Source organism: Choloepus didactylus, chromosome 6 (assembly GCF_015220235.1).
Source record: "Choloepus didactylus isolate mChoDid1 chromosome 6, mChoDid1.pri, whole genome shotgun sequence".
Taxonomy (NCBI): Eukaryota; Metazoa; Chordata; class Mammalia; order Pilosa; family Megalonychidae; genus Choloepus; species Choloepus didactylus.
In genome coordinates this window covers 69,162,428-69,188,274 of record NC_051312.1, presented here as the reverse complement: position 1 = coordinate 69,188,274, position 25,847 = coordinate 69,162,428, and the positions used below count along the sequence as shown (strand labels likewise).

The window sequence follows — 25,847 nt, the reverse complement described above, 5'->3', positions numbered from 1 at the left end:
ACACTGGCAAAACTAAAGGAAGCAATTGATGTTTCCACAATAATTGTGGGAGATTTCAACACATCATTCTCTCCTATAGATAGATCAACCAGACACAAGACCAGTAAGGAAATTCAAAACCTAAACAATGTGATAAATGAATTTGATTTAACAGACATATATAGAGCATTACATCCCAAGTTACCAGGATACACATTCTTCTCTAGTGCTCACGGAACTTTCTCCAGAAGAGATCATATGCTGGGACATAAAACAAGCCTCAATAAATTTAAAAAAATTGAAATTATTCAAAGCACATTCTCTGACCACAATGGAATACAATTAAAAGTCAGTAACCATCAGAGACTTAGAAAATTCACAAATACCTGGGGGTTAAACAACACACTCCTAAACAATCAGTGAATTAAAGAAGAAATAGCATGAAAAATTGCTAAATATATAGAGACGAATGAAAATGAGAACACAACGTATCAAAACCTATGGGATGCAGCAAAATTAGTACTGAGGGGGAAATTTATAGCACTAAATGCATACATCAAAAAGGAAGAAAAAGCTAAAATCAAAGAACTAATGGAGCAACTGAAGAATCTAGAAAATGAACAGCAAACCAATCCTAAACCAAATAGAAGAAAAGAAATAACAAGGATTAAAGCAGAAATAAATGACAGAGAGAACAAAAAACAATAGAGAGAATAACACCAAAAGTTGGATCTTTGAGAAGATCAACAAGATTGACAAGCCCCTAGCTAGACTGACAAAATCAAAAAGAGAGAAGACCCATATAAACAAAATAATGAATGAGAAAGCTGACATTACTGTGGATCCCATAGAAATTTTAAAAATTATAACAGGATGCTATGAACAACTGTATGGCAAGAAACTGGATAATGTAGAGGAAATGGACAATTTCCTGGAAACATATGAACGACCTAGACTGACCAGAGAAGAAATAGAAGACCTCAGGCAACCAATCACAAGCAAAGAGATCCAATCAGTCATCAAAAAACTTCCCACAAATAAAAGTCCAGGGCCAGATGGCTTCACAGGGGAATTCTACCAAACTTTCCAAAAAGAACTGACACCAGTCTTACTTAAACTCTTTCAAAACATCAAAGAAAATGGAATACTACCTAACACGTTTTATGAAGCTAACATCAATCTAATACCAAAACCAGGCAAAGATGCTACAAAAAAGGAAAACTACAGGCCAATCTCCCTAATGAATATAGATGCAAAAATTCTCAACAAAATACTTGCAAATCGAATCCAAAAACACATTAAAAAAATCAGACACCATAACCAAGTGGGGTTCATTCCAGGCATGCAAGGATGGTTCAACATAAGAAAATCAATATATTACAACATGTAACATATCAAAAGAGAAAAATCAAATGATCATCTCAATAGATGCTGAAAAAGCATTCGACAAAATCCAACATCCGTTTTTTATAAAACACTTCAAAAGGTAGGAATTGAAGGAAACTTCCTCAATATGACAAAGGGCGTATATGAAAAACCCGCAGCCAGCATAATACTCATGGTGAGAGACTGAAAGCCTTCCCTCTAAGATCAGGAATGAGACAAGGATGTCCACTTTCACCACTGTTATTCAACATTGTGCTGGAAGTGCTAGCCAGGGCAATCCGGCAAGACAAAGAAATAAAAGGCATCCAAATTGGAAAGGAAGAAGTAAAACTGTCATTATTTGTAGATGATATGATCTTATATATGGAAAACCCTGAGAAATCGATGATACAGCTACTAGAGTAATAAACAAATTTAGCAAAGTAGCAGCATACAAGATTAATGCACATTAAGTCAGTAATGTTTCTATATGCTAGAAATGAACAAATTGAAGAGACACTCAAGAAAAAGATAGCATTTTCAATAGCAACTAAAAATTTCAAGTACCTAGGAATAAACTTAACCAAAGACGTAAAAGACCTATACAAAGAAAACAACATAACTCTACTAAAAGAAATAGAAAAGGACCTTAAAAGATGGAAAAATATTCCATGTTCATGAATAGGAAGACTAAATGTCATTAAGATGTCAATTCTTCCCAAACTCATCTACAGATTCAATGCAATCCCAATCAAAATTCCAACACCTACTTTGCAGACTTGGAAAAGCTAGTTATCAAATTTATTTGTAAAGGGAAGATGCCTCGAATTGCTAAAAACACTCTAAAAAAGAAGAACAAAGTGGGAGGACTTACACTCCCTGACTTTGAAGCTTATTACAAAGCCACAGTAGTCAAAACAGCATGGTACTGGCACAAAGATAGACATATTGATCAATGGAATAGAATTGAGAATTTGGAGATGGACCCCCAGATCTATGGCTGACTGATCTTTGATAAGGCCCCCAAAGCCACTGAACTGGGACATAACAGTCTTTTCAACAAATGGAGCTGGAAGAGCTGGATATCCATATGCAAAAGAATGAAAGAGGACCCCTGCCTCACACCCTACACAAAATTAACTCAAAGTGGATCAAAGACCTCAGTATAAAAGACAGTACCATAAAACTCCTAGAAGATAATGTAGGGAGACATCTTCAAGACCTTGTATTAGAAGCCCACTTCCTAGACCTTACACCCAAAACACAAGCAACAGAAGAAAAAAATAGATAAATGGGAACTCCTCAAGCTTAGAAATTTCTGCACCTCAAAGGAATTTGTCAAAAAAGGTGAAGAGGCAGCCAACTCAATGGGAAAAAATTTTTGGAAACCATGTATCTGACAAAAGACTGATATCTTTCATATATAAAGAAATCCTGCAACTCAATGACAGTAGTACAGACAGCCCAATTATAAAATGGGCAAAAGATGTGAAAAGACAGTTCTCTGAAGAAGAAATACAAATGGCAAAGAAACACATGAAAAAATGTTCAGCTTCACTAGCTATTAGAGAGATGCAGATTAAGACCACAATGAGATACCATCTCACACCAATTAGAATGGCTGCCATTAAACAAACAGGAAACTACAAATGCTGGAGGGGATGTGGAGAAATTGGAGCTCTTATTCATTGTTGGTGGGACTGTATAATGGTTCAGCCACTCTGGAAGTCAGTCTGGCAGTTCCTTAAAAAACTAGATATAGAGTTACCCTTTGATCCAGCAATTGCACTTCTCAGAAGATCTGAAAGCAGTGACACAAACAGATATCTGCACACCAATGTTCATAGCATTATTCACAGCTGCCAAGAGATGGAAACAACCCAAATATACTTCAACAAATGAGTGGATAAATAAAATGTGGTATACACACACACGATGGAATGCTACACGGCAGGGAACAATGTCATGAAACATAAGACAACGTGGATGAACCTTGAAGACATGATGCTGAGTGAAATAAGCCAGGCACAAAAAGAGAAATATATGCTACCACTAATGTGAGCATTGAAAAAGGTAAAATAAATGGTTTGTAATGTAGAATGTAGGGGAACTAGTGATAGAGAGCAATTAATGGAGTGGGAAAGATAACCCAATAAGAACAGATAAGCTATAGTGGGTAAATTTAACGTTCTGAGAATGCCCAGGAATGACTATGGTTTGTTGATTTCTGGTGGGTGTGGTAGGAACAAGTTCACAGAAATGTTGCTATATTAGGTTATTTTCTTGGGGTAGAGTAGGAACATGTTGGAAGTAAAGTTATTTTAGGTTAGTTGTCTTTTTCTTACTCCCTTCTTATGGTTTGTTTGAGATTTTTTTTATTGTATGTTTTTAAAATTTTTTTTTATATAGTTAATAGTTAATTAAAAAAAAAAAAGAGTTGATAAAAAAAAAAACAATGAAAAAAAAATATGCAGAGCCCCCTTGAGGAGCTGGTGGAGAATGCAGGGGTGTTGGGCTTCCCCACCTCGATGGTTGCTGATGTGCTCACAGACATAGGGGACTGATGTTTGATGGGCTGAGCCCTCTACCACGGGACTTGCCCTTGGGAAGACTGTTGCTGCAAAGGAGAGGCTAGGCCTGCCTATAAAAGTGCCTAAGAGCCTCCTCCTGAATGTCTCTTTGTTGCTCAGATGTGGCTCCTCTCTCTCTAGCTAAGCCAACTTGGCAGATGAAATCGCTGCCCTCCTCCCTACGTGGGATCTGACACCCAGGGGAGTACATCTCCCTGGCAACATGGAATATGACTCCTGGGGAGGAATCGAGACCCGACATCATGGGATGGAGAGCATCTTCTTGACCAAAAAGGGGATGCGAAAGGAAATGAAATAAGCTTCAGTAGCAGAGGCATTCCAAAAGAAGCTGAGAGATCACTCTTATACGCAATATAGACAACCCTTTTTAGGTTCTAATGAATTGGAATAGCTAGCAGTAAATACCTGAAACTATCAAACTACAATCCAGAACCCTTGAATCTTGAAGACGATTGTATAAAAATGTAGCTTATGAGGGGTGACAATGTGATTGGGAAAGCCATATGGACCACACTCCCCTTTGTCCAGTGTATGGATGGACGAGTAGAAAAATGGGGGCAAAAAAAAAAGGGGGCACCCAGTGTTCTTTTTTACTTTAATTGTTTTTTTCACTTTAATTTTTATTCTTATTATTTTTGTGTGTGTGGTAATGAAAATGTTCAAAAATTAATTTTGGTGATGAAAGCACAACTATATAATGGTACTGTGAACAACTGAATGTACACTTTGCATGGTATGTGAATTTATGTCAATAAAATTGAATTAAAAAAAGAAAATAATGCAGTACAATTGTAGTATCATAAACTAGTTAAATATATTGGTGGAAACAAAAACCATGAATGCTCTAGTAGATGATGTATAAAATCCAATTTTGGAAGGTTGGAAAATGAAAGGGACAGCAGTACAAGAAAACATTGATCTAGAAAACAGACTCAGAGACCTAAGCTATACACTCCAAGAAGTCCACTGCCAGCAGGTGGTTATAAATATGAAAATTCTTAGACAGAGATATACTACAACAGGACTAGTAAATGAATGGCTTCAATACGACCACTCCTCCCCTCCCACCAACCCAGCCCACTCCCAAGGCAGGCATCTTGAATCTCTCCCAGCAGCCTCTTTCTTTGAGCCAGGATAAGGCTTCAGATGTTTTCTTAACCTTGCACTTTGGGCAGCCTCTACCCAGTGCTTGTAGTTGCAGTGTAAGATGCACCCAACTTGCCATTCCTTCACTAGGAGAAAATCTGAAATTAGAATTCAGCCTAAAAATGGAAAAGTTACTCAGGGCCTTGTCAAGGTTTATCATTCAAGAGGAAGACATTTAGATGTGTTTGTTAAATTCCTAAACTTGAGAAATAAAGAATGACTTCAAGCAACTGAAGAAAAGGATAAAATTCCAAGCCATCACAGAGAAGAATAGCTTGAGATAAGCCTACCATGTTGCTGAAAAGAATTCATAAATCCGTATAATATGCAGAAATTCCCCAGTGGGCAACCTCATTTTCAGAGAATTATCTAAGAAGCATAAGGATAAGCTAGAACTTCTTAAAAATAAATAAGTAAAAGGGAAAATAGCAAAGTTTAGTTTGTAGAGCAGCCCTTAAAAATGAGGAGGAAAGATACTTTAAACATGTTTTCGAGTGTCAGTTCTCTCAATCCTGGATGAGTTATGAAGAGCGGATTAGGTGACTCCAATAGCACAAAACGTATTTCCCAATAGGGAGTCATAAATTACTGAGTTCTTTTTAATAGATTACAATACAACCTTAGGCTAATAAAATGACTGGACTGTATTTTGCCTTTGTTTTAAGTAGTAAGGGATTATGTCACTATACCCAAGTGCTATTGATTTTAAAACACACCTTTAAGTACCACTAAGAAAGAGAAAAAAAAAAAAAACCACTTCAATTAAGCTATTACTCAATTTTTTTTATTGCTTGGAATTTTTATTTTATATCTCTTGAAAGTGTTCTTGTAGGCTTATTGAGACCTGGAAGGGAACACTCTACAAAGAGCTGTGACCAAGTTCACATGCACGCAGGCAGTGGTAACTATGTCACGTTCACCACCTGGCTGACAGCAATTGTAAAATGCCATCAATTTTAAGACACAACCTGATCTCAGGGATGTTTACAATGTGAAAAAAAAAAAAATGTACCTTAGAACTGATGAAATATGACATATTAAATAAGTTACTTTCCAGGCAGTTTTAAAGGGAGAATTACTTAAAACAGATAAATATGATTTGGCATGACACATAATGTACTAAAGGAATAGTCAAAATGCCTTAGACAAGGACATGACTAGTTCTGCCTAGGGGAAGCAGGGAAGGCTTCCTGGTGGAGCCACAGGGACCTCCTTGAAGAAGGCAGATCTGAAAAGAAGGAGGAAAAAAACCAGAATGATAGAAGATAATTCAAATATGACAGACAATGCTAGGTTAAATGCCCCACTTCTATGATCCTGGGATCTTATAATTTGGGGACACCAAACCTGCTCACAAGGCTCCCACAATTACTGGTGCTGCCATCACCCCCATCAGAGGAGCAGGGAAGAGCAAGACCCTCACGCTGTTGGTGCTCTGTGTATGTTTGGTGAGTGAGTATATGAGTGAGAGTTGTCCGGCTGGAGATAACAGCTGTTCTTTCCCCCCTTGTTACTCCAGAGAAACTTGAGTGTGAGAAACTGAATGTTGCTGAAGTCACCCAGTCAGAGATTGCTCAGAAGCAAAAACTGCAGACTGTTCTGGAGAAGATCAATGAAACCCTGAAACTTCCTCCCAGGAGCATCAAGTGGAACGTGGACTGTGAGTTTTACAGGAGAAATTGGGACTGTCAGAATACCCCTCTGTTCTACTGTGTTGTTTCCCCCAAGAAGCCATCCAGTAGGCTGGCAGGCCCTGGGCTGGTGCAAACCCACTTATCTTTTAGCTCAGTATGCCCTTCCTTCGAAAGAGAACTTGTCACACCCTTGGGAAAATAAATATCAGAATCCAGGGTCTCTTTTCTCTCAAAGGGTTTCTGCAGAAACTTCATACAAGATTGGGAGGGAAAGAAAACTAATAACCATTGAGCCTCTTCTGTGTCTCAGAACAACCTTTTGAGTGAGCTGGTGGCTGCAGCTTGTAGAGGTTCTGGGAAGCAGATGTCCCCATAGCAATGCAACTAAGAGGCAGTGGAGAATAGACTTGCCTCTGTCTGCCCCAGAGCTCACACCTTCCTCTCCCCACTTCATTTTCCAGAAGGAGCAAAGATATGGATGAGACTTTAGGCCCTGGGACAGGATTTTAAAATTCAGGTTTTCATAGCTACTATAGCTCAAGGATCTCAAAAAGTACAAACCGTTAATTTGTCTGCTGCCTCAAGAGTGTTTAATTTGGATTTAACAAGTCCATATTAGAAACAATAAGAAAATTTTAAAAGATTCCCTTCCCCCTGCCTCTCCCCACCCCCCAAAAAACAAACAAACAAAAAACCGAAAACATGTCTGGGAAACGAAAAGGAATCTCCACTTATTAATCAAGAGACCCAGTTGCTGACAGTCTGTTCAGCAGGTTTGTAACATCTGACACTGGTACCCAGACGCCAAGTGCCTCCTTCAGTGTAATTGCACCTTTGCCTGCAGGGCATGATGAGCTGCCTCACCGGCACACAGGAACAGGGCATTCTCTGCTGGGCACAGGCAGGCACCTGCCAGAGGCAGCCCTAGATGCTGTGCTGGGTGTGCTCTGTTTCCCTGTGTTCTTGGGCAAACTAACAGTGTTCGGTGGGGAAGGAAAAAGAGGGCTTGATGACTAGTTTGGGAAACGCAGCACACTGTATCCACCTTTTGGACATAAGCAGTAGTCTTATAAGCATTAGAGAAGCTGTCTAACGAAGAGCCCCACTTAGTTTTGTTTGATCTTATTTCCTACTCCTTTCCCCACATGTATCCAACACCTTTTAACTTAACCATGGAACACAATATGGGAAAGGCTGAAAGAGAAGAACAGATTTTTTTAAAGCCACCTTAGGAACATTGTCTTCAGTGGCTTTGAGTAATTTGTTTATTAATTTGTACTTTACTTTCTTACAGAGAAATGGACATGAGTTAAATAATCACTCAAAATACCACTCTAATGTAGTTATTTTCATGTTTTGCCATTACTGTCCACAAAAATGCATATTTTCGTTTGGTGAGCCAAATACACTATTGTGTTTTGTTATTTTCTCTTAATGTTACATCATATATGTTTTGTCTGTTCTCATGTGGTCTTTGAAATTATAATTTTTGATAGCTGCTTCTATTTCATGGGGGCGATATCCCACAGTTAAACCTAGGTTGATGTTGATTGTTTGGGGTTTTTTCCAACCTATTGCTTTTACCAGTTAGTGCCAAGTCGGACGTCTTAGGTTGTATGTCTTTTTGCTTCTCTCAAATTATTCTCCTCAGATAAATTCCCAGAAATGAGATGGATTTCTAGGTCAGGAATATTTATCTTGGTAGCTAGCTCCCTGCAGTGCCTTCAGGCCTCAAGAAGCCCTGGACCTGTTTCCAAGTGGCAGTGTTGTTCCATAAGGAATGTGTCAAGCACAACTCCTCAGGGAAAAAACTCCATCTCCTCCTCCCTGGCTTATCTTCCCTAGCTGTATCTGGGAGTGTTGAGTCATCTTTCTGCTCAGGATAAAAGTGAAAGGGTCCTTGATCAGGGCTTTAGGGAGTTCTTTTCTTTTGTTTTCCTTTCCTTTCCTTTCCTTCCTTTTTTTTCTTCTCATTTCTTTTCTTTTCTTCTTTTTATTGACAATAGTAATTTTCATTATTGAAAATTTAGAAAATACAGATAAACAAAAGAAAGCTAAATATGAATACCTCACACATTTTTGGTGCTTTCCCTGTGCCAAACACATTATATATTATATATTTTAAGTTTTGTAATCCTCACTCAGCATCAAGGTAAGAATTATATTATCCCCATTTTAGAGATAAGAAAATTGAGGCATAGAGTGGTTAAACAACTATGAATATAAGCTTCCGGAGAGAAAGGGTTCTTGTCTCTTCACTGTTATATCCCCAGAACCTAGAAGAGTGACTTACACAATAATATTCACTAAAGGAGTATTGTCTGAGGTCACACAGGTGGGCAGTAGTGGAGCCGGGAATCAGACCCCAAGAGTTCAGCTTCAGAGTCTGTGCACTGACCGTGAACCCGTACTGCCCAGAAGCTGCCCACCCACAGAGACACGGTGACCAGTGTGCCGTGTTCAAGTCACATGCATGTGTGTGTGAAAATATATTTATATTCTAAATATAAGGTGTATTAAAATATAAATATGTAAATATTTTACAGGTATTTATATGTATTGTAGATATATATAATCATTTATTTCAAAGATGAGATCAACCTATATATGTTGTTTGGAAGATATATAGCTTTACATTAAATATTTTTCTATATGTCACTTCAAATATTATGTAATATGACATATATGGATATATCATAACTTATTTAACAATTGATGAGTTAGAGTGATTTCAATTTGTTCACTAATATAATTACCTGATTAGGTCCCATAGTCATAATTATTTCTTTAGGATAAATACATAGAAATGGTATTTTAGGGCCAGAGGGTTTGTGCATTTTTAAGGTCATAATATATATTGTCAAATTACCTCCAGAAAAATTACAACAATTTATATTTCCTCTGCAGGACTTGTTTGGAAAACTGTTTCTAACTCGGCAGCTTCTTTTATAACTTTTTAGCCCTAAAGTAACACTTTTGCTGCTCTCTACTTTATACAGTGAGGTCTTGGCCCTTGCTCTTTTTCTCCCCATTTCCATCCTGACTCGAGTGCAGACGCATGATGGCCTCAGATTCTGCCGAGCATCAGGGGGAAAAAAATCCCAGGAGGTGTTAAGAGGCAGCAAAGATGAGGGTGCCCAATATGCAATGGTTGCTTAGAATTTTTTTTTAATTGAGAAGAGGATATGTCTTTATCCTAAAGAAAATTTTGAAACAGGAGAAAAATTGAAACTATCTTTCCACTCTAGCATAATTTTTGTCATTAAAAAAAAAATATTCCTTTCCAAATCTTGACCACAAGTACACACCTCCAGGTACAAGTGTGTGCCTATATATATATTTACATAGTTTCTATCCAGTTGTGCCTTAACTTTAAAACATTAACATTTATAGTTACATCATTTTAACAGTGATTTTCAATGCAAGCTATTCCACTGTGTGGATATACCATAATTTATTGAAACAGTGGTTATTAAACCATGCTTGGCCCAACCTAGGGATTTGCAAGGAGATTCTCAGACGTCTTAGTTGGGGGAAGGGGATAAAAAGCTGTGGGTGGGCTACAGTTAGGACTCTGGGACCCTCATTATCACTTTAAACAGAGCAATTGTACTTTTTTCATCAGTTTTACCTAAGGCTTTAGTTGAAGAAAGGGTTTGGTTTTCTCTGCTTAATACAAAATGTTTGAAAACCACAGGACGAAACCATATTATTAGACATAATTTTTTCCAGGTTTCTTTAAATGATTTCAGATTGCACAATAATTAACATCTTTGCCTGTAGTGTATGTGTGTGTCTCTGTGGAATTATCTTTTTGGAAAAAATTCCCTGGAGGCTGGAGCACACCACGAAAGAGTGGCCTTCTGTAGGGTGCTCCTAATATGGCTCTATGTTGCTGACCAAGACAGTCAAGGTGATGTACAGTGTCACCAGGTGGAAGAACAGGCTGTTTGACCACAACTTTTCCAACATTTTGTTTTGTCATTAAAAGGAGGAGGAGTAGCAAATGTTCTTAACCCCTCAGTGACTGGACTAGTGGTGGTGTGTAAGTTCTGATCAGAAGAACAAACCCAAATTTTGCCTTTGTCTGACAGCGACCACACCATGTCAGTGGGTCAGTCCCATGCCAGGAGACTTTTTTGAGACTGTAACTATGGGTAAAACTTGGTTGACACTGCCTGAAAACCCACAGCTGAAAAATACCTTCTTCTGGAAGGCTAGGAGCTAGGAACAGTTCCTCTATGATTTGGCAGTGGTTTGAACTGCTATTTTTAGCCAGAAGAAAAGCTTCTTTGAAGCTGCAGTGATAACAGGAAACTCTAATGAGCTCCCAAGGAATGTCTGAATCACCCCCTTTTCTTGGTGATTTTGCAAAGCTTCTGCCAGAGCAAACTCATCGATCTCAGAGCTGACAGAATGAGTCCCTAATCAGGAACCTGGTGCAGGCAAAGTATACATGACGGGCATTTTTTGATCTTTCCATAAATGTCCCCTGTGATGAGAAGCCAGGAGAGCTAGTAGGACTGTGAAGGCAGGTAAAGTATCTGGTGGATCTTCCCTTTTATGAGAAAAGAAGGGAAGAAAGCTGACGTGTTTGATTGAGCCAGGTGCCAGGTTCTTTCAAATAAGTTATAATAAAAATAGCAACCATTCCTGGGCACCTGCTATGTGCCAGGGACTTTGCTTTTATTATCTCTGGAAATTATTCTAACCTATACTTCTGTATAGGTACTGTTATCCCCATTCGTGAAGATGAGCAAATTGAGGCTCAGAGGCCTTGTGTACCTTACTTAAGGATGTATAGCCAGTAAATGGCACGGTTGTGAAGTCAGAACTCAAGTTCCAGTCTGCTGACCACACTGCCTGTGTGCTCCCATTACATCATCATGTTTTTCTCCTCCCATCTACTGAGAGAACCACAGCCCACTGGGGCCCAGCCTTTCCTTGCATGACTGTCTTCATGTCCAGCACATAGATCAGCCACTATGAAAGCCAACTGGGTCATGAACAGCCCCTCCCAGCTATTCCCCAAGACACATCATCTACACTGACCATACATGGTGCCCAAGAAAGCAACAAAGCCCTTCAGATGCCTCATGCACCTTCAGGGATCTTAAAGCCATGACAAAGAAGGGCCCCATGTTCCTGCCTCCGTATCCATTTATTAAAGGCCTGCTTTGTGCAGTGACTTGGGGTAAGGATTATGGTGGTAATCCAAAGAGTTCATAATCAGCTGGGAAGGGAGAGGGGTTGCAGAGAACATATGTTCATGGTTAGTAGAAGGGAGTAAATAAGGACATGGGATGAGAGAGGGCTGATCTGAGCTCAGAATTCAGCAATCATCAGTGCCCTGATGGAAACCATAGATTAGGGTGAAGAGGTACCACATCATAAATCCAACAGTATGATCCAAGGAGGAGCCTCATGGGATCTGGCCCAGATCTCAGGGATCCAAGAGGACATCCATGATGTCCCTTGGAACTTGGGGATGGATTAAAGGGGCATTGGGTGTGGGGCTACTACAGTTTGAATATTTGCTTGTATTGCCTAGGACTTAGAAGAAGCTTCTCTAATTTTTAAAATCTTTTATTGTAGCTGTTCATGCCAAGAGCCTGGTAGCCATCTTGCATCTCCTCGTTGCTCTGTCCCAGTATTTCCGGGCACCAATCCGACTTCCAGACCATGTTTCCATCCAAGTGGTTGTGGTCCAGGTAAGAAGGATACCACTACAAATATCGGCCCCTTGAGAGAGTTGTGGATGCCGAGTTCCTGTGAAAGCGGAGGCACATGGGATAGAATGTTAGAAGGACAGATGATGAATGAACGCTGACTGTCCTTGGGTGTGGTGAACATTGGGAGGCGTGTGAAGGAATTACCTGATGCATGTGGGTTTATCCCTGATATGTGGCAAAGACTGTGCCTGTGTATAGGATATCCTGTATGGGGCACATGACTGTGGTGTGCATGTTTTTGTCAGGAGGATGTCTGTGTAATGTATATTTGAGAATATTGTGTGGTGTGTATGTTTGTGAGGTCTCTATAATGGGGTCAGGAAGAAAGATGTGTCCTTGTGTGTTTATGCAGTTGTATTCAAGAGTGTACAGGATGCCCTGCAAACCATTGAAAAATCATCATCCTTTTTTTTAAATAAATGATGTCTGGGTATTGGAGGAAACAGATATTTGGGTATGTGAGGGAGTGTGTGAGTACGTGTGTGTGTGTTTTAGAGGCCCCAACCCTCTGTGTCTGTGTTGAGGGCACTGCTGCATTTCACCCACCCAGAAAAGCACAGCTGGATAGCAAGTCATCTTTTCCAGATTGTGGGATGGAATTTCCATTCACATATGGCTGTGTAATTTCCACCATGAGGGTGTGTGGTCTCTCTCCGAAACCATCTCACTCTGCTCCTAACCCCATTAGATACTCAAATTCAATTTCATTTTCCAACTTTATGCCCATTTAGCAAAAGGGCATCAGTTTGTTTGTTTGCTTCTGTTCTTTTCCAAACAAGCATGCAGCAAGAGAGAACTCCCCACATAAGCAGCTCCCTGGATATCCAGGGTTACCCAGGTTCTGCAATAGAGAACAGCATGGTAGCTCTGCCATCCCTTAGTGAAGAAATGCCTTGAGGGATGGTAAATCTCGCCTGACCAGGCCAGGCCTGTTTCCAGGACCAAAGGACTTTGAGCTGAGTTTTCAGGCATCAGATGTTAATAGGAGGGGAGGATTAGACGGTGGTGGCCATGACTGATTTTTCCTCAATCAATTTGTAATAGTACCCAATCAAAACTATTTCTTCCATACCTTCTGGGTGCATAACTCTGCTGAGAATCAAGGAGGGGTATAATAAGATTATTATACTTTGGCCCTCCCTGCCAGGAGACATGACTACATTTTAGAAGCAGAGAGGGCTATCAGAAGCTCATAGTCCATGCCAGTGCGTGTGGTGCAGACACTAAGTGCAGCTGACTGAAAGGTACTAATTGTCGTCATTTATTGAGCACTTCAACTCTATCAGGTATGCTGCTAAGCATTTTATGGGCACTATGGATATGTGGCTAACCCAGCACTTCATTGCCCGAGCATCTTCCTAGTGAATGCAGGCCATGTCTTTTGTGTCATTTTACCAATCGGTAATGTATGAATCCATTTCATTATAATTTTTTAAAATAAAATATGATTGAAGATTTGAGCAAGACAGGAAAGGACTCCTATTTTGAAACAGTGGTCATTACAAGCGCACATTCTCATGCCTTCTTTTGAGCTCAATTATAGGCCATCAGAAGGCTGTTGTTGCTTTAATTTCTCCTGTAGGCAGTTTTGTTAGCATGAGTGAGAAAAGAAGACATGTTACATAAAATGACATCAATGCATGTTAGGTTTTATGGGTTGTTATGCTTTGTCAAGTTAAACAGGCGCAGAAGCAAGACTCAGAGAATTGGTCATGAGTCACCGACTGAGAAAATGTTTTAGGGAACAAACAATGGATCCCAGTGGATCAGGATGCTGCATGAGGGACTATTTAACCCAGATTTCTTCTCTGTTGTATATAAAAGCATTTAATTATGCATGAAGTTGAAGATTGAGGCTTTATGTCTGTGAGTAGACTCATAAGACAAGGAGACAGATTTCATTAGCCATGTGTGAAATCTATAGATATGTTGAGACTGAGACTGTGGAAAAACTTCTGGTTTATCCTCACCTGATCCCCTTTAAATAATCTCTTTATTTATTTATTTTTTAATCCTTTTTTTTTCCTTTTGGTAGTCAACTCTTCTTAAACTAGTCCAGATAGACTCTTGGTCTTTTTCTGGCTCTACCTTTCCTTCTGCAAAAGTATTTTGCAAGGACACTAGTTTCTGTGGATATTGGGAATGTGAAGGGAAGTTTGGTCAAGGGTCTAAAGAAAGAGGTTGCAACTAAGCCACCAACTCTCAGAGGCTCCTTGTTGACACTTACCTCAGCCTTTGTGGAAGGTGAATTCACTCTGTCAACTGCTTACCCCAGACACTCCTTCCTACAAGTGTCTGGTAAGTGGCTATTTGGGCCACATGAATCTTCCTCCTGACCCCTATCAGCAAATCTTTCTGAACCCTACACTCTCCCTTCATTGGTTCCCCACACCCATACTATGTGATTCAAACTCTCCAATGTGGTCCCAAGAGCTCCTCACTGACTAATGCCGGCTACCCTCCCAGCCTGATCATTCCTCCAGATACTCTGCTTCCACCAAACAGCCTCCTGAACACATTTATGTTGCCCTGACTACATTTTTGCTGGGGCCATTCATCCTTCCAGAAATGGCCTCTCCTGTGTGTCCAGCCAAAACCTATCTGTCCTTTAAGTTCCAACTCAAGGACTTCTTCCTCTTGGAAGGTTTCCCTGACATCGCAGGTGAAAGTGCTTGCTCCTTTCTTCCTTGATTCAGCACTTCCTTTCTGCACAGGATGACCACATAATTTATTATCATAACATTTTTTAATGAAAGGAGGTCCTATTAATAATTAAGCTGGGACAACAGGTATGTGCCTGCTTCATCTCCCCTGCTTTAGTCTAAGTTCCTCAAGGCCAGAAACTATGTATTGGTTCTAATTTCAGCACAGGGTCTTGCACATAGAAGGCACTTGTTTTGGTTTACTACTGCTGCTGTTATGCAAAATACCACAAATGGATTGGCTTATATAAAGGAGGTTTATTTGGCTACAAATTTACAGTTCTACAGCCATAACTGTGTCCAAACTAAGGCATCAACAAGAGGATACCTTCATTGAAGAAAGGCCGATGGCATCCAGAACACCTCTGTCAGCTGGGACAGCATGTGGCTGGTGTCTGCTAGTCCTTTGCTCCTAGGTTGCATTTCAAAAACGGCTTTCTCCAAAATGTCTCTAGGCTTCTCTCTCTTAGCTTCTCCGGAGCAAACTCTGGGCTAGCATCTCAAAGCATCAGCCAAGGCCTTGGCTTAGCCCATCCTGGGACGTTTTCATCTCCTAAAGTCTCCAGATGTCAGCGTCAGTGTCAGTTCTTTTTAAAGGACTCCAGTAAACTAATCAAGACCCATGCTGAATAGGCGGGGCCTAATGTCCATGGAAACATTCAATAAAGAGGTCACACCCTAATCCAAAAGATTAATCAATCTGCCCCACAAGATTGCATTAAAGAATGTGGCTTTTTCTGGGGGACATAATATATACAAACCAGCATAGCACTGATGAATTAAATAAAGGGGAAAGAAGATGATTAGAGGGGAGGTGGATGAATGGACAATGGATGGATGGATGGATGGATGGAGAGATGAATGGAAAGACAGAAGGATGGGCCTCCAGATGGAAATGCTTAACCTTTTCTTAAAAGAGAAGCTAGTTACTGGAAGTCTGTACCACTTACTTAAAAGCTCACGTAGTTATCAGTTAAAAAAAAAAAAAAAAAGCTCTGCGTCTGCCTGTATTTTCCAAATTGGCCTCAGTTCTGCCACCCCAGCCCCCCAATTAAATGTGTTTCTTCCAACTTCTCTCTGTGGCCCCAGCTGGAGGGCAGACACACCCTGGCCTTCATTTCCATTTGGTTTACTGTGGATTACTCTAGGAGGCAAACAGTTTGCTTCTTCCAGCAGAATGTCTTTCAATAAAGAAAGAAAAGTTCACCATCCAAGAAACAGCCTACTTGTTTGGACTAAACACTAATTGCACTTACGGACAAATGGTACAGTCCAGTCACAGGAACATTTCTAGCATTATCTCTTCTCTGAGTTAGTCTCTTAAGCACCAGTTAACCTTCTCAATGTCAGGAATGTTAATTTGTTTTTTTTAGTATTTTTCTAAAGCATATTTTTCTCTTTTCCTCCCCATCCCTTTCCTTACCCCCATTTCAGAAACGAGAAGGAATCCTCCAGTCTCGGCAAATCCAAGAGGAAATAACTGGTAACACAGAGTATGTCAACACCGTTGTTGCCAGCGATTCTGTAATGGAACACAGATGTTTCTCTGAAATTCATCCATTTGCTGATATTTAGTTTTCATTTATTGGGATTGCAGGAGGGATTAGACTTCAGCCAATGATTATAGTTTAGCCTTTTCCATGCATTCAAAACATGCCTCTCAATGCTTAAGGTGCAAACTTGGGTGGGGAAGTGGGGAGAGGGAATTAGCAGTGATTGAAAAATTCTAATTTTGTGGCACTCTGGGAAAAAGTGTACCCAAAAAAGCCAACCAGCATGAAATCGTCATGCCATAAACATGGGGTTGAATTTAAATTGTTAACCTTCAAAAGGAAGTTTTTCTTCCTTTTCTGAATCTGATTTATTTGGTCATGTGCCATGACCCAGAAAGCCCCTCTCTACCCTTGAGGGTTTTTTTCTTCTTCTTCTTTTTCATTTACTTTAAAAAATTGCAGTATCTGAACATGCAAGAGATTTGCCATAGGGAGTGGGAGTTTTGTTCTTAGGCAGAAAGAGCAGGTTGGTTTTTTGGGGGTTTGAGGTCATTGGGCTGGCCTGAGCCTGGGCTATATGCAAAGCCGGGTAAAGTTAGTTTTCAGCATCACTCTTACCCCAACTTTTCTCTATCCTCCCCTTGAACAAAAGCAGCCTAGTGGAAAGAGCAGGGAACTCTAAGGCAGCCCAACTAGGTTCAAATCCAGGTTCTGCCACTTATTCACCAGGTGAGTCCCTTAACCTCCCTGACCTCAGTTTCTTAGTCTCTGAACTGGGAGTGTTTTCCTAACCTGCAGAGAGGTGAGGAAGCTTCAGAGTGGTAACAGCTCTTCCTTCTTTTCACCTGCCCATTTTGCTGGCTTTCTTGGCTTTTCCCAACATAGCTGACCACACATGTTCCAAACCTCATCTAATTTCTAGGAAACTCCCTCCCACTCCCTATAATGCTGCCTGTCTGGACCACATTGTGCCCTGTGCCTTAAAAATGGCCTTGGGTGTGGGCAGAGATATGAAGTGGCCTTTCCCAAGGTCCCCAGTTTGTGACCTCTGGAGACCCCATCAGGCAGGTGCCACATGGTCCAGGATCTTGGCAGCCAAAGGGTCAGCTGATCTACAGCCCACACCAATTTGTGACCTTGGTTCTGTGAGGGTTAGGAGGACGCTGCCCTGAGTCAGGCCTGCTGGGAAAGGAGAATTCCTCCTTGGCCTGCTCCACCTGCACCCCTTCCTAGGCTTGGCTGTGCCCTCCGTTTCTCCTGGAAAAGAGGAAGACATTCTTGAGAGGAGTGTGGCCTTCGGGAAACTCCTGAATCAGGGAATCTGAAGTTGCAGATCCCAGAGCAAGCTCTCAGCTGCCTGTTACGGTTTCTGTTCTCTTTCTGCCATCTCTGCCACAAAGACATAAACATGGATACAACCTCCTAATAATAACAACACGGTGCAGTTTATGATGTGCTTTTGTATCTTACTAATGTTCATAATAAACACAAGGCAATGATTGCACTCCCTAAAACCCTACAGCCCGAAAGAGATGGAAGAGACTATGTCCTTGATGTATCCAACGGTTAACCCCAAGTTTGCTGTTCTTTCCAATACACTATACCCAAGTGATCGTTTCATGGGTGGTAGGTGTACAGTTGGGATAAACCAATATAATAAGAATCATAATAAGAACCAAAAATGTATTGAGAAAAAAATGTATTGAGCATTTACCTTATACTAGGCTAAAATCATTCTATATATTTAATCATCTCATGCTCACCACATCCCATTGAAGTGTTTACTATTATTATTCTCATTTTAGAGAAAAGAGACCTGCATCCCAGAGAAGTTATGTAATTTGCCCAAAGTCACACTGCTAGCAGATGGCTCAGTGGGACTTAAACCTAGTGGTCTGAATCTAATGTTTATGCTCTTAATTTTGCTGCTTCTCTGCTGTTAGTGTGATTCCCATTCCTGCCCTCTTTGAAGAATTCTACCTTGGGTCAAGGGCAGGTGCAGCTTGATGGGCATCACAGGATGAATGGGAAAGAAACAAAGCAGACCACCCCAAGCAGATGCCCACAGCAGCTTGGGAGGTGAAATTCTACACTGGGGGATTATTTGAGGTCTACTTCTAAAACTTGGTTGGGCATCTTGAGCCCCAGAGTCCAATATTATTTCTCAACTGCAAGCAATTATATGATTTTAATTAAGGGAAGAAAATAGTCCTTGAAGCATCATTACACCAAAGTTTTGCAGTGACACCAGTAGCTCTGTGCAGCACAGGTTGATCTTGTAGGAAAGGTTCAATAGTTGGAGACTTATGCACAGTAAAATGCCAAAGAAATGAGCCCTTTTGAGTTCTTCAACCAAGGGAAGGCTGGGAGCAGGCTGGTGCTTGGCAGACAGGGTGAGGTGGGCTGCCAGCAGTGACGGAAGTTCCTCTTAGAGGACTGGGCTATAGTAAGGGAGAGAAAAGTCACAATATTTTCTTTCTCCTTTTCCTGCAGGGCTCTTTCTGGAAGGCATGGTGAGTTGCATGAAATGGTGCTCCAGTGCGAATGGCTGCAATGGGGTGCTGGCTAATTCTGCAGCCGCTGTTTAGAGGCCACTGGTTAGAACAGGCACTCAGATTGCTGCCTGGACATGTGTCTGCACCAACCTGGTGTCAGGGCTGGTTGGGCAGGGAGGGACAGCTTATTGGTGGGAAGAGGAAAACTAACTGCATCGTGCATTCCTCTTGGAAGTAAGGAGAGTGTTGCCTTTGTGTGGACTTCTGGAAGGGCCCTGGGTATTTGCTCTAAGTTTTACTCTCAGCACTTTGTGGGAATAAAGCAAGAGGCATATGTTTACACTTGAGGACTGTCCCTTCTCCCCACTCTGTCCTGCCCTTCTGCGGGCTGTCTTCTCCCTCCACCTGCATCACAGCTCCTACCTCTCCCATTTCCCAGAGTTCTCTGTGTTGGCTTATAGTCTGTCAGATCACGGTCACCTTTCTGGCTGTCTCAGAGTTACCCACTGGGGCCAGAGTAGGAAAAGGCAGGCCTGGGTCATGGACCCTTCCAGCCCTTGATTCATCTTGGAGACTCATGTCTCATTTCTGCCCTCAGATCCCCTCCACTATTTCACCTCTCAGTTCAGAGAGCATGGGACTGTAAGAAGGAAAATCCCTGCAGGGGATGCCTTTGGTGTTTTCTGCAATCCAGATATTTACTATGGCTAATATTTTAAAATATTTCAATCATGCAAATAACAATTTATGTCAGTAAAGCACTTCAGAGTTTACAGAGCACATTCACATACATTTCTGTGCTCAGCCTCATGACATCCCTGGGTAGGTTCATTTTTAAAATGACACTTTGTAGAATAGAAACTGAGGCTCAAAGAGGAAAAGCTACCCAAATCATCCATGAGGAGGAACTCATATTCTACCCTGATGCTCTGATCCCCAGTTGCTTTGATGTTTGCCTTGCGTGCTTTGTTTTTGAAAATTGAGGGATGAAATCATATGGTATTTGGATAGCATTCTAGCCTCCAAAGAGCTTCAGAAACACTTTCGAACCATGACTAAATCATGATGTAATGAAATAGAAATAGTGAAGAGAAATGACCAATCCCAGGTCAAACTACCTGATAGAGCCTGTTCCAACCCCCAACCCTCATAGAGGGTTGACATGCTGCGGTTTCATGGAAGGACACACACACACACACACACACACACACACACACACACACACACACACACACACACACACACACACACACACACAAATACAGGCCCCTAGGGTAGAATCAACCACCAAATCTCAGCCCCAAACCCAGATTCCAGAATTCCAAGCACGTCTCACTTCCCAGTGAATTCCCATCTGGAGCTGACGGTGTAGCCTTTAAAGACTCATGGAGCCAAGACCTGGAATAGCCTTCCCGCCAGGAATCAGCTCTTCCTGCTTCATGTTGTTTTCCTCTTTTTCAGAACGCGATGCCTTCGACACCTTGTTCGACCATGCACCAGACAAACTCAATGTGGTGAAAAAGGTGGGAAAGAGGTGCCTGGGAGGAAATCAGGGAAATGAGAAATAGCCAAAACATGACGAAAAGCCATCCCTGCAACTGCAAGCTTTCTTCCCAAACTGGCCTAACCACAAACCTCTGCAGACACAGGGCTTTTCTCCCTCAATGTCCATGTTGCCTCCTTTTTCTCACTGGCTACCCTATCTGGCCCCTTTCTTCTCCTTTCGGGGTGACAGAATCTCTCAAGGTTTTGGAGGCTGCCAGTACTCTACCGTCCCATCTGTCATGAACACCCAGCCTTCCCTGCCTCCTCCCACAGATCTCCCTCTGTCTCGTTGGGCAAATTGCTGGCACCTAAGAAGGGCCTGGAAGGAGGGACCCACTGGGGTAATTTCTTGTTTGCCTCCTTCCTGATTTCCCTGAGGCCCACCCCAACCCTGGGCTCAGATACTGCCCCTGTCATTCTGCCTCTCTGGACTTCCCTGTGAGATGTTGCTCCTTTCACAGTCCTGAAACTGTTCATTTAAGCCACAAGTTGTATCGAACTACAAAGCCTGGGCCGGCTCGCCCCATCCCTGCTGAACTCATGGGCTGTTCATCCTCACTCAACTCTGTATAGTCACTCCATGCCCCATGCCCTTTGCTGGGCCTTGTCCTGTGTTTTCACACTGATCTGTGTCCACAGGGGCAGCCTCCAGCGCAGGCACTGGCAGAAATCTCCATCTCAGTGCCCAGTTTGTGCTTTTCTTTCAGACACTCATCACTTTCGTGAACAAGCACCTGAATAAACTGAACCTGGAGGTCACAGAACTGGAAACCCAGGTGGGTGACAGCTCTGAGCCCAGGGGTTGGAGAGGAGGCAGAGCCCAGCTTAGCCACTGTATGAAGGGCCCCACCCTACATCACAGGGAGGGCTTTCCACACTGACCCCTGGAAGTGGGGGTGGTGTCCTTGCTTCTAATCCCATGAACTGGATGGAATTTCTCTGTGAGTTTTTTTCTAACTTTTTATTTTGAAAAGTTGTAAGAACGTAACCATGAACACCCATATACTCTTCACCTGTATACACCAGTTGTTAGTATTTGGCCACGTTTGATTTCTGTTTTAATTTCTCTCCATCCCCAAATACTTCAGTATACATCTCTTAAGAACAAGTACATTCTCTTAGCCACAATACAATCATCCAGCTCAAGTAATTTGACATTGAAACTGTACATTAATATTTAGGTTGAACCACATGAAATTGCTGATATTTGACTGCTTTTGATCAATAGAAGTGGCTGTTTCATTTGATTCAAAGAAACACTCTATATTGAGATTTTGCCAGTTGTCCCAGAGTTCTCACACACTGCAATTTGTTATCATGTCTCTTGAGTCTCTTCCTTGTAGAACAATTCCTCAGCCTTTCTTTGCATGATATTTGCATTTTTGAAGAGTACAGGCCAATTGGTTTGTAGAACATCCCTCAAGTTTCCCTCATAATTAGATTCAGGGTATGCGTCTTCAGCAGTGAGGAATGCTCCATCCTTCATCACTTAGGAGGTGCTTTTGTCCATTAGTTCTGTTCCTGGTGAGGCTCACTATGATCACTTGGTTCTGGATGGCATCCACCAGATTTCCCCACTGAAAAGTCCTTTTATTCCTTTACAATTCATAAGTATTCTTTGGGGTGATACTTTGAGACTATGTAATTTATCCTGTTCATCAGCATCCATTCTTAGTGAATTTCTAGAAGTGCTTTTTTTTTTCCAAGCATGTGAATGCCTATCATTATTTTTTAAGGCAATTCCTAAGTCTATCACTGAGCTCTTAACCATGTGTGTATGGATTCTGTGGAATGAGCTTCATGTACTCTTTTGGGAAACAGGGAACATTCTAGAGAAGTGATGTTTCCCTGAGTGGGCAGCAATGAGCTCTGGAACTTTACCTCAATTTCTATGGGCAGGGGGTCACTGTTGAGTACTTTTGGGGTCTGCTTGCTACTAGAACCGGAAGTTGGTAGGGGAGGGCAGGTGGTAGTATATGGTAGTGGCACTCAGAGCTCTGAGTAACCCTTACCCTAACACAAGGCCCTCCCCTGAGTTGACTATTTGGGTTCTTTTATTCCCAACCTATTCCATTGACAGCCAGATGCTGGGGTCTGCTTTCCCATTGTGCACACAGGGGAAGCTGAGATGAATCATGCTGTACCCACCTGAGTTGAAGGCCTGGTGGCTGGAAGGCAGGGAGGAAGCTGCCCCAAGCCCCTCTTAGATCAGACCCATGCCCAGGGCATTATGCCCACAGCGAAGGCTGAGCCACAGGCCCACCAGCCAGTCACTCAGCGAAGCTCTCCAAGCACAGACTCTGGGCCCAGCCCACACTCCAGGCATTTCAGTCTATTTTTTTTTTAAGCTTCCTTAGATGATTCCAAGAAATTTGGCCTCTTGTGAACACTAGCAATTGTAGTTTTTTATGTACCCATAAATAAACATTTGATGAACCAGCCTCCTTTGAGACGAAATTTCTAGAGTATCAGTTACCTACCCAGCCTCTCCGCCTTTGCTCACACTGACTTCCACACTTGGAACATCTACGTCTTTCAAATTTCATTCATCCCACAGGCCCCCACTACCTCCACAAAGCCCACCTGATAGCCTTGCACACAGTCATCTCACCTTCCCTTGAGCAGACCTGCAGCCTGCACTTGGCCAGGAGTCCCTGGTCAGCCTATTGGACCAGGTTCCCCAACCTGTCTGGACTCTACTGTCCTGCAGGGAAGGAGCTGGGCTCCTAAGTCTCTTGCCATGGCCTCAGAACACAGTTCTGCCTTGCCAACAACAACCAGTAAGTTGTGTCCTGATTGCTTTGTTGGTTTCCCAGATAGTCATAGCAATCATTGATATTTACTAAGTGCTGCCAAGGAGTGTTCTAGGCAGTTTACACACAGTAATTGGTCTAGTCCTCATGATAGCCTTAAGGAATAGGTATCATGTTATCATACCTCCCAACCACTGAGCCACTCCATGTTACAGATGAGAAAAGAGAGGCACAGAGAAGTTAGATAATTTGCCAAATCCCCTAGCAGTAAGTAGTAAAGCTGGGATTTGAACCCAGGAGGCCTGATTCCAGAGCCCACATTCATAACAGTGACACTACACTCAAGCAATAATAAAGTAAGATGTGAGAAAGGAGAATACCCAGGCTGGTATGACTCGAGAGTTCTTTCTGTCTGTTCAAAAGCAAAAGTCACTGCTCTAGACCGATGCCATTCACCTTGGACATTATCTTTCCATCCAACTCTCCCTCTGCACCCCACTAGCTAACTCTTGCTCATCCCTCAGGTATCCATTCAGGCAACTCCTCCTCTGGAAGCCTTCCCTGACCCCTTCTGTAAGAGTGGGGTGACCTCTGTCAGTCTCGCTCAGGTCAGTGTGCCCCCCTCCATGAGAGCAGTCGCTGTGTTGCCTCCACATCAGTGTCCCCGCTAGACTGAGTTCCTTGAAGCCAAGAGCACACCTGACTCATCTGTAGTGCAGTGTCCAGGTCAGGGCTAGGTATACAGTCGAAGCTCAATAAAGGCTGGACCTAGCTGAGGTCAGGACCATGGGCTTTGGCTCTTCTATGGGGCAGGCCTGCTGCAGAGCAAACTGTCCTGCCTCGGGCCATTGCTCCTCACCCCTTGCTGGCAGCCTGCCTGGGGAGGGAGCCTCTGGGAGTGACAGGAAAATTGCCCTCTAGATGGAGCTGGACTGGGAGGCTCAGGGCCCAGTGCCTTCACCTGCCTCTCTCCCTCTAGTTTGCAGATGGGGTGTACCTGGTGCTACTCATGGGGCTCCTAGAGGGCTACTTTGTGCCCCTGCACAGCTTCTTCCTGACCCCAGACAGCTTTGAACAGAAGGTAAGGGGAAAGGATGTCAAGGGAGGCCCCAAGTCCCCATCCCTTGACTCATCTGCCCACAGTTTAATGGGGCTGCCCAGAGGTGGCAGCCCCCCTCTTGCCCAGCATCTTCCATGGCTGGAGGTGGGGCCCGTTCTGCTAGCAGCCTTGCTGGGAAGGAGCCTCCAGACCACACAGCATCCTGAACAGCCGTTCCCTTGCCTGCAGCCCTGGCCATACACTCCTGCTGTGCCACATCTCATCCCTCTCTGGAGGTGACAGGGAAAGTGACCTCCAGGCAGTTCAGGACAGAGGCCCACTCCCAGCCAGGTTCTGATGGCCTCTCACAGACTCCCACGGCCTGTTCACTAGACAAAGGACATTTGGTCCAAATCGGAGACCCTTCTCTGCCTCTTCAAAATGCCTTGCAGTCCATTCCTTCCAAGTGTGGGCATTGACATCCCCGCATTTAGTATCCCGACAGTTGACATAAATACGGTAGATCGGAAAGAGGATTTTGAACTTCAGAAGTGCTTCATCCGCAGCAGGCTGGGATCGGGAAGTTCAGCTCCACATGGCCTGCCCATTTCAGTAGCCACATTTCTCCTTCAAGTTAGGGCCTCCTCTTAGCTGAGCATCTGCCTCTCTTACTGCAACCCTGGGTTCCTTCCCTTCCCAGGAGCAGATCCCAGGGCCCACAGGTCTAGGAATAGGTGCACAGCAACAAATCCACTGCACTTCTCTTTCCAGGTCTTGAATGTCTCCTTTGCCTTTGAGCTCATGCAAGATGGAGGATTGGAAAAACCAAAACCACGGCCAGAAGGTACTTTGGTTTTCTCTGGGTTTGTGACAAGTGGGTGAGATCTCCTCCCTGAATGTGAGTGTTCAGGGCACCAGAAAAGACACATATTTTGCAGCACTGGGAAGAGTTTCTTTTCTGAAACTTTCTTTGCCATTTGCAAGGGAAGATGGGACCAGGAGCAGCTTCTTGGTCCTGGAAACTCTTTGCAAGCTATTCAACACAGCTGTGGGAAGAAAAAGAATCTGAGGTCCCAAACATCATAGCAGTGTGCCCAGGGCCCGTGCAGATCCTGAGGCACAGAGCAGTGGTTCTGCCACAGGAACTGCCTGTGCCCAGATTTCCAGGTTCTTCTGTCCCTGCACAGGGGGCTGACCTGCCAGAGAGCTGTCTCCAAGCCTGTCGGGGCGGTGATGCAGGCAGCTCTGTGCTGACTGTAATTGCCTTTCCTGTCCTGACAGATGGGGAGCTTCACTGGCTCCACCAGCCCAAGGGCAAGGCTTGATCTGTGGGGTTCGGGTTGCAAATATAAGACTAAAAAAAATGCAAAAGG

At 42.7% G+C, this 25,847-nt stretch overlaps 1 protein-coding gene across 4 annotated transcripts in view; it reads left to right on the top strand.

Annotated features, from left to right (window-relative positions):
- Positions 1–25,847, top strand: part of PARVA (parvin alpha) — a 196,118-nt gene that overhangs the window by 160,009 nt on the left and 10,262 nt on the right. For 3 of the 4 annotated variants that reach the window (XM_037839928.1, XM_037839931.1, XM_037839930.1), the window contains exons 5-13: positions 6,601–6,741; positions 12,311–12,426; positions 16,584–16,642; positions 19,136–19,155; positions 20,599–20,660; positions 21,390–21,458; positions 23,960–24,043; positions 24,415–24,516; positions 25,246–25,318. In XM_037839928.1, coding sequence (XP_037695856.1) covers positions 6,601–6,741; positions 12,311–12,426; positions 16,584–16,642; positions 19,136–19,155; positions 20,599–20,660; positions 21,390–21,458; positions 23,960–24,043; positions 24,415–24,516; positions 25,246–25,318 — 726 coding nt within the window. The remainder of the gene's footprint in view (positions 1–6,600; positions 6,742–12,310; positions 12,427–16,583; positions 16,643–19,135; positions 19,156–20,598; positions 20,661–21,389; positions 21,459–23,959; positions 24,044–24,414; positions 24,517–25,245; positions 25,319–25,847) is intronic. The other variant, XM_037839929.1, reaches the window with a different exon arrangement.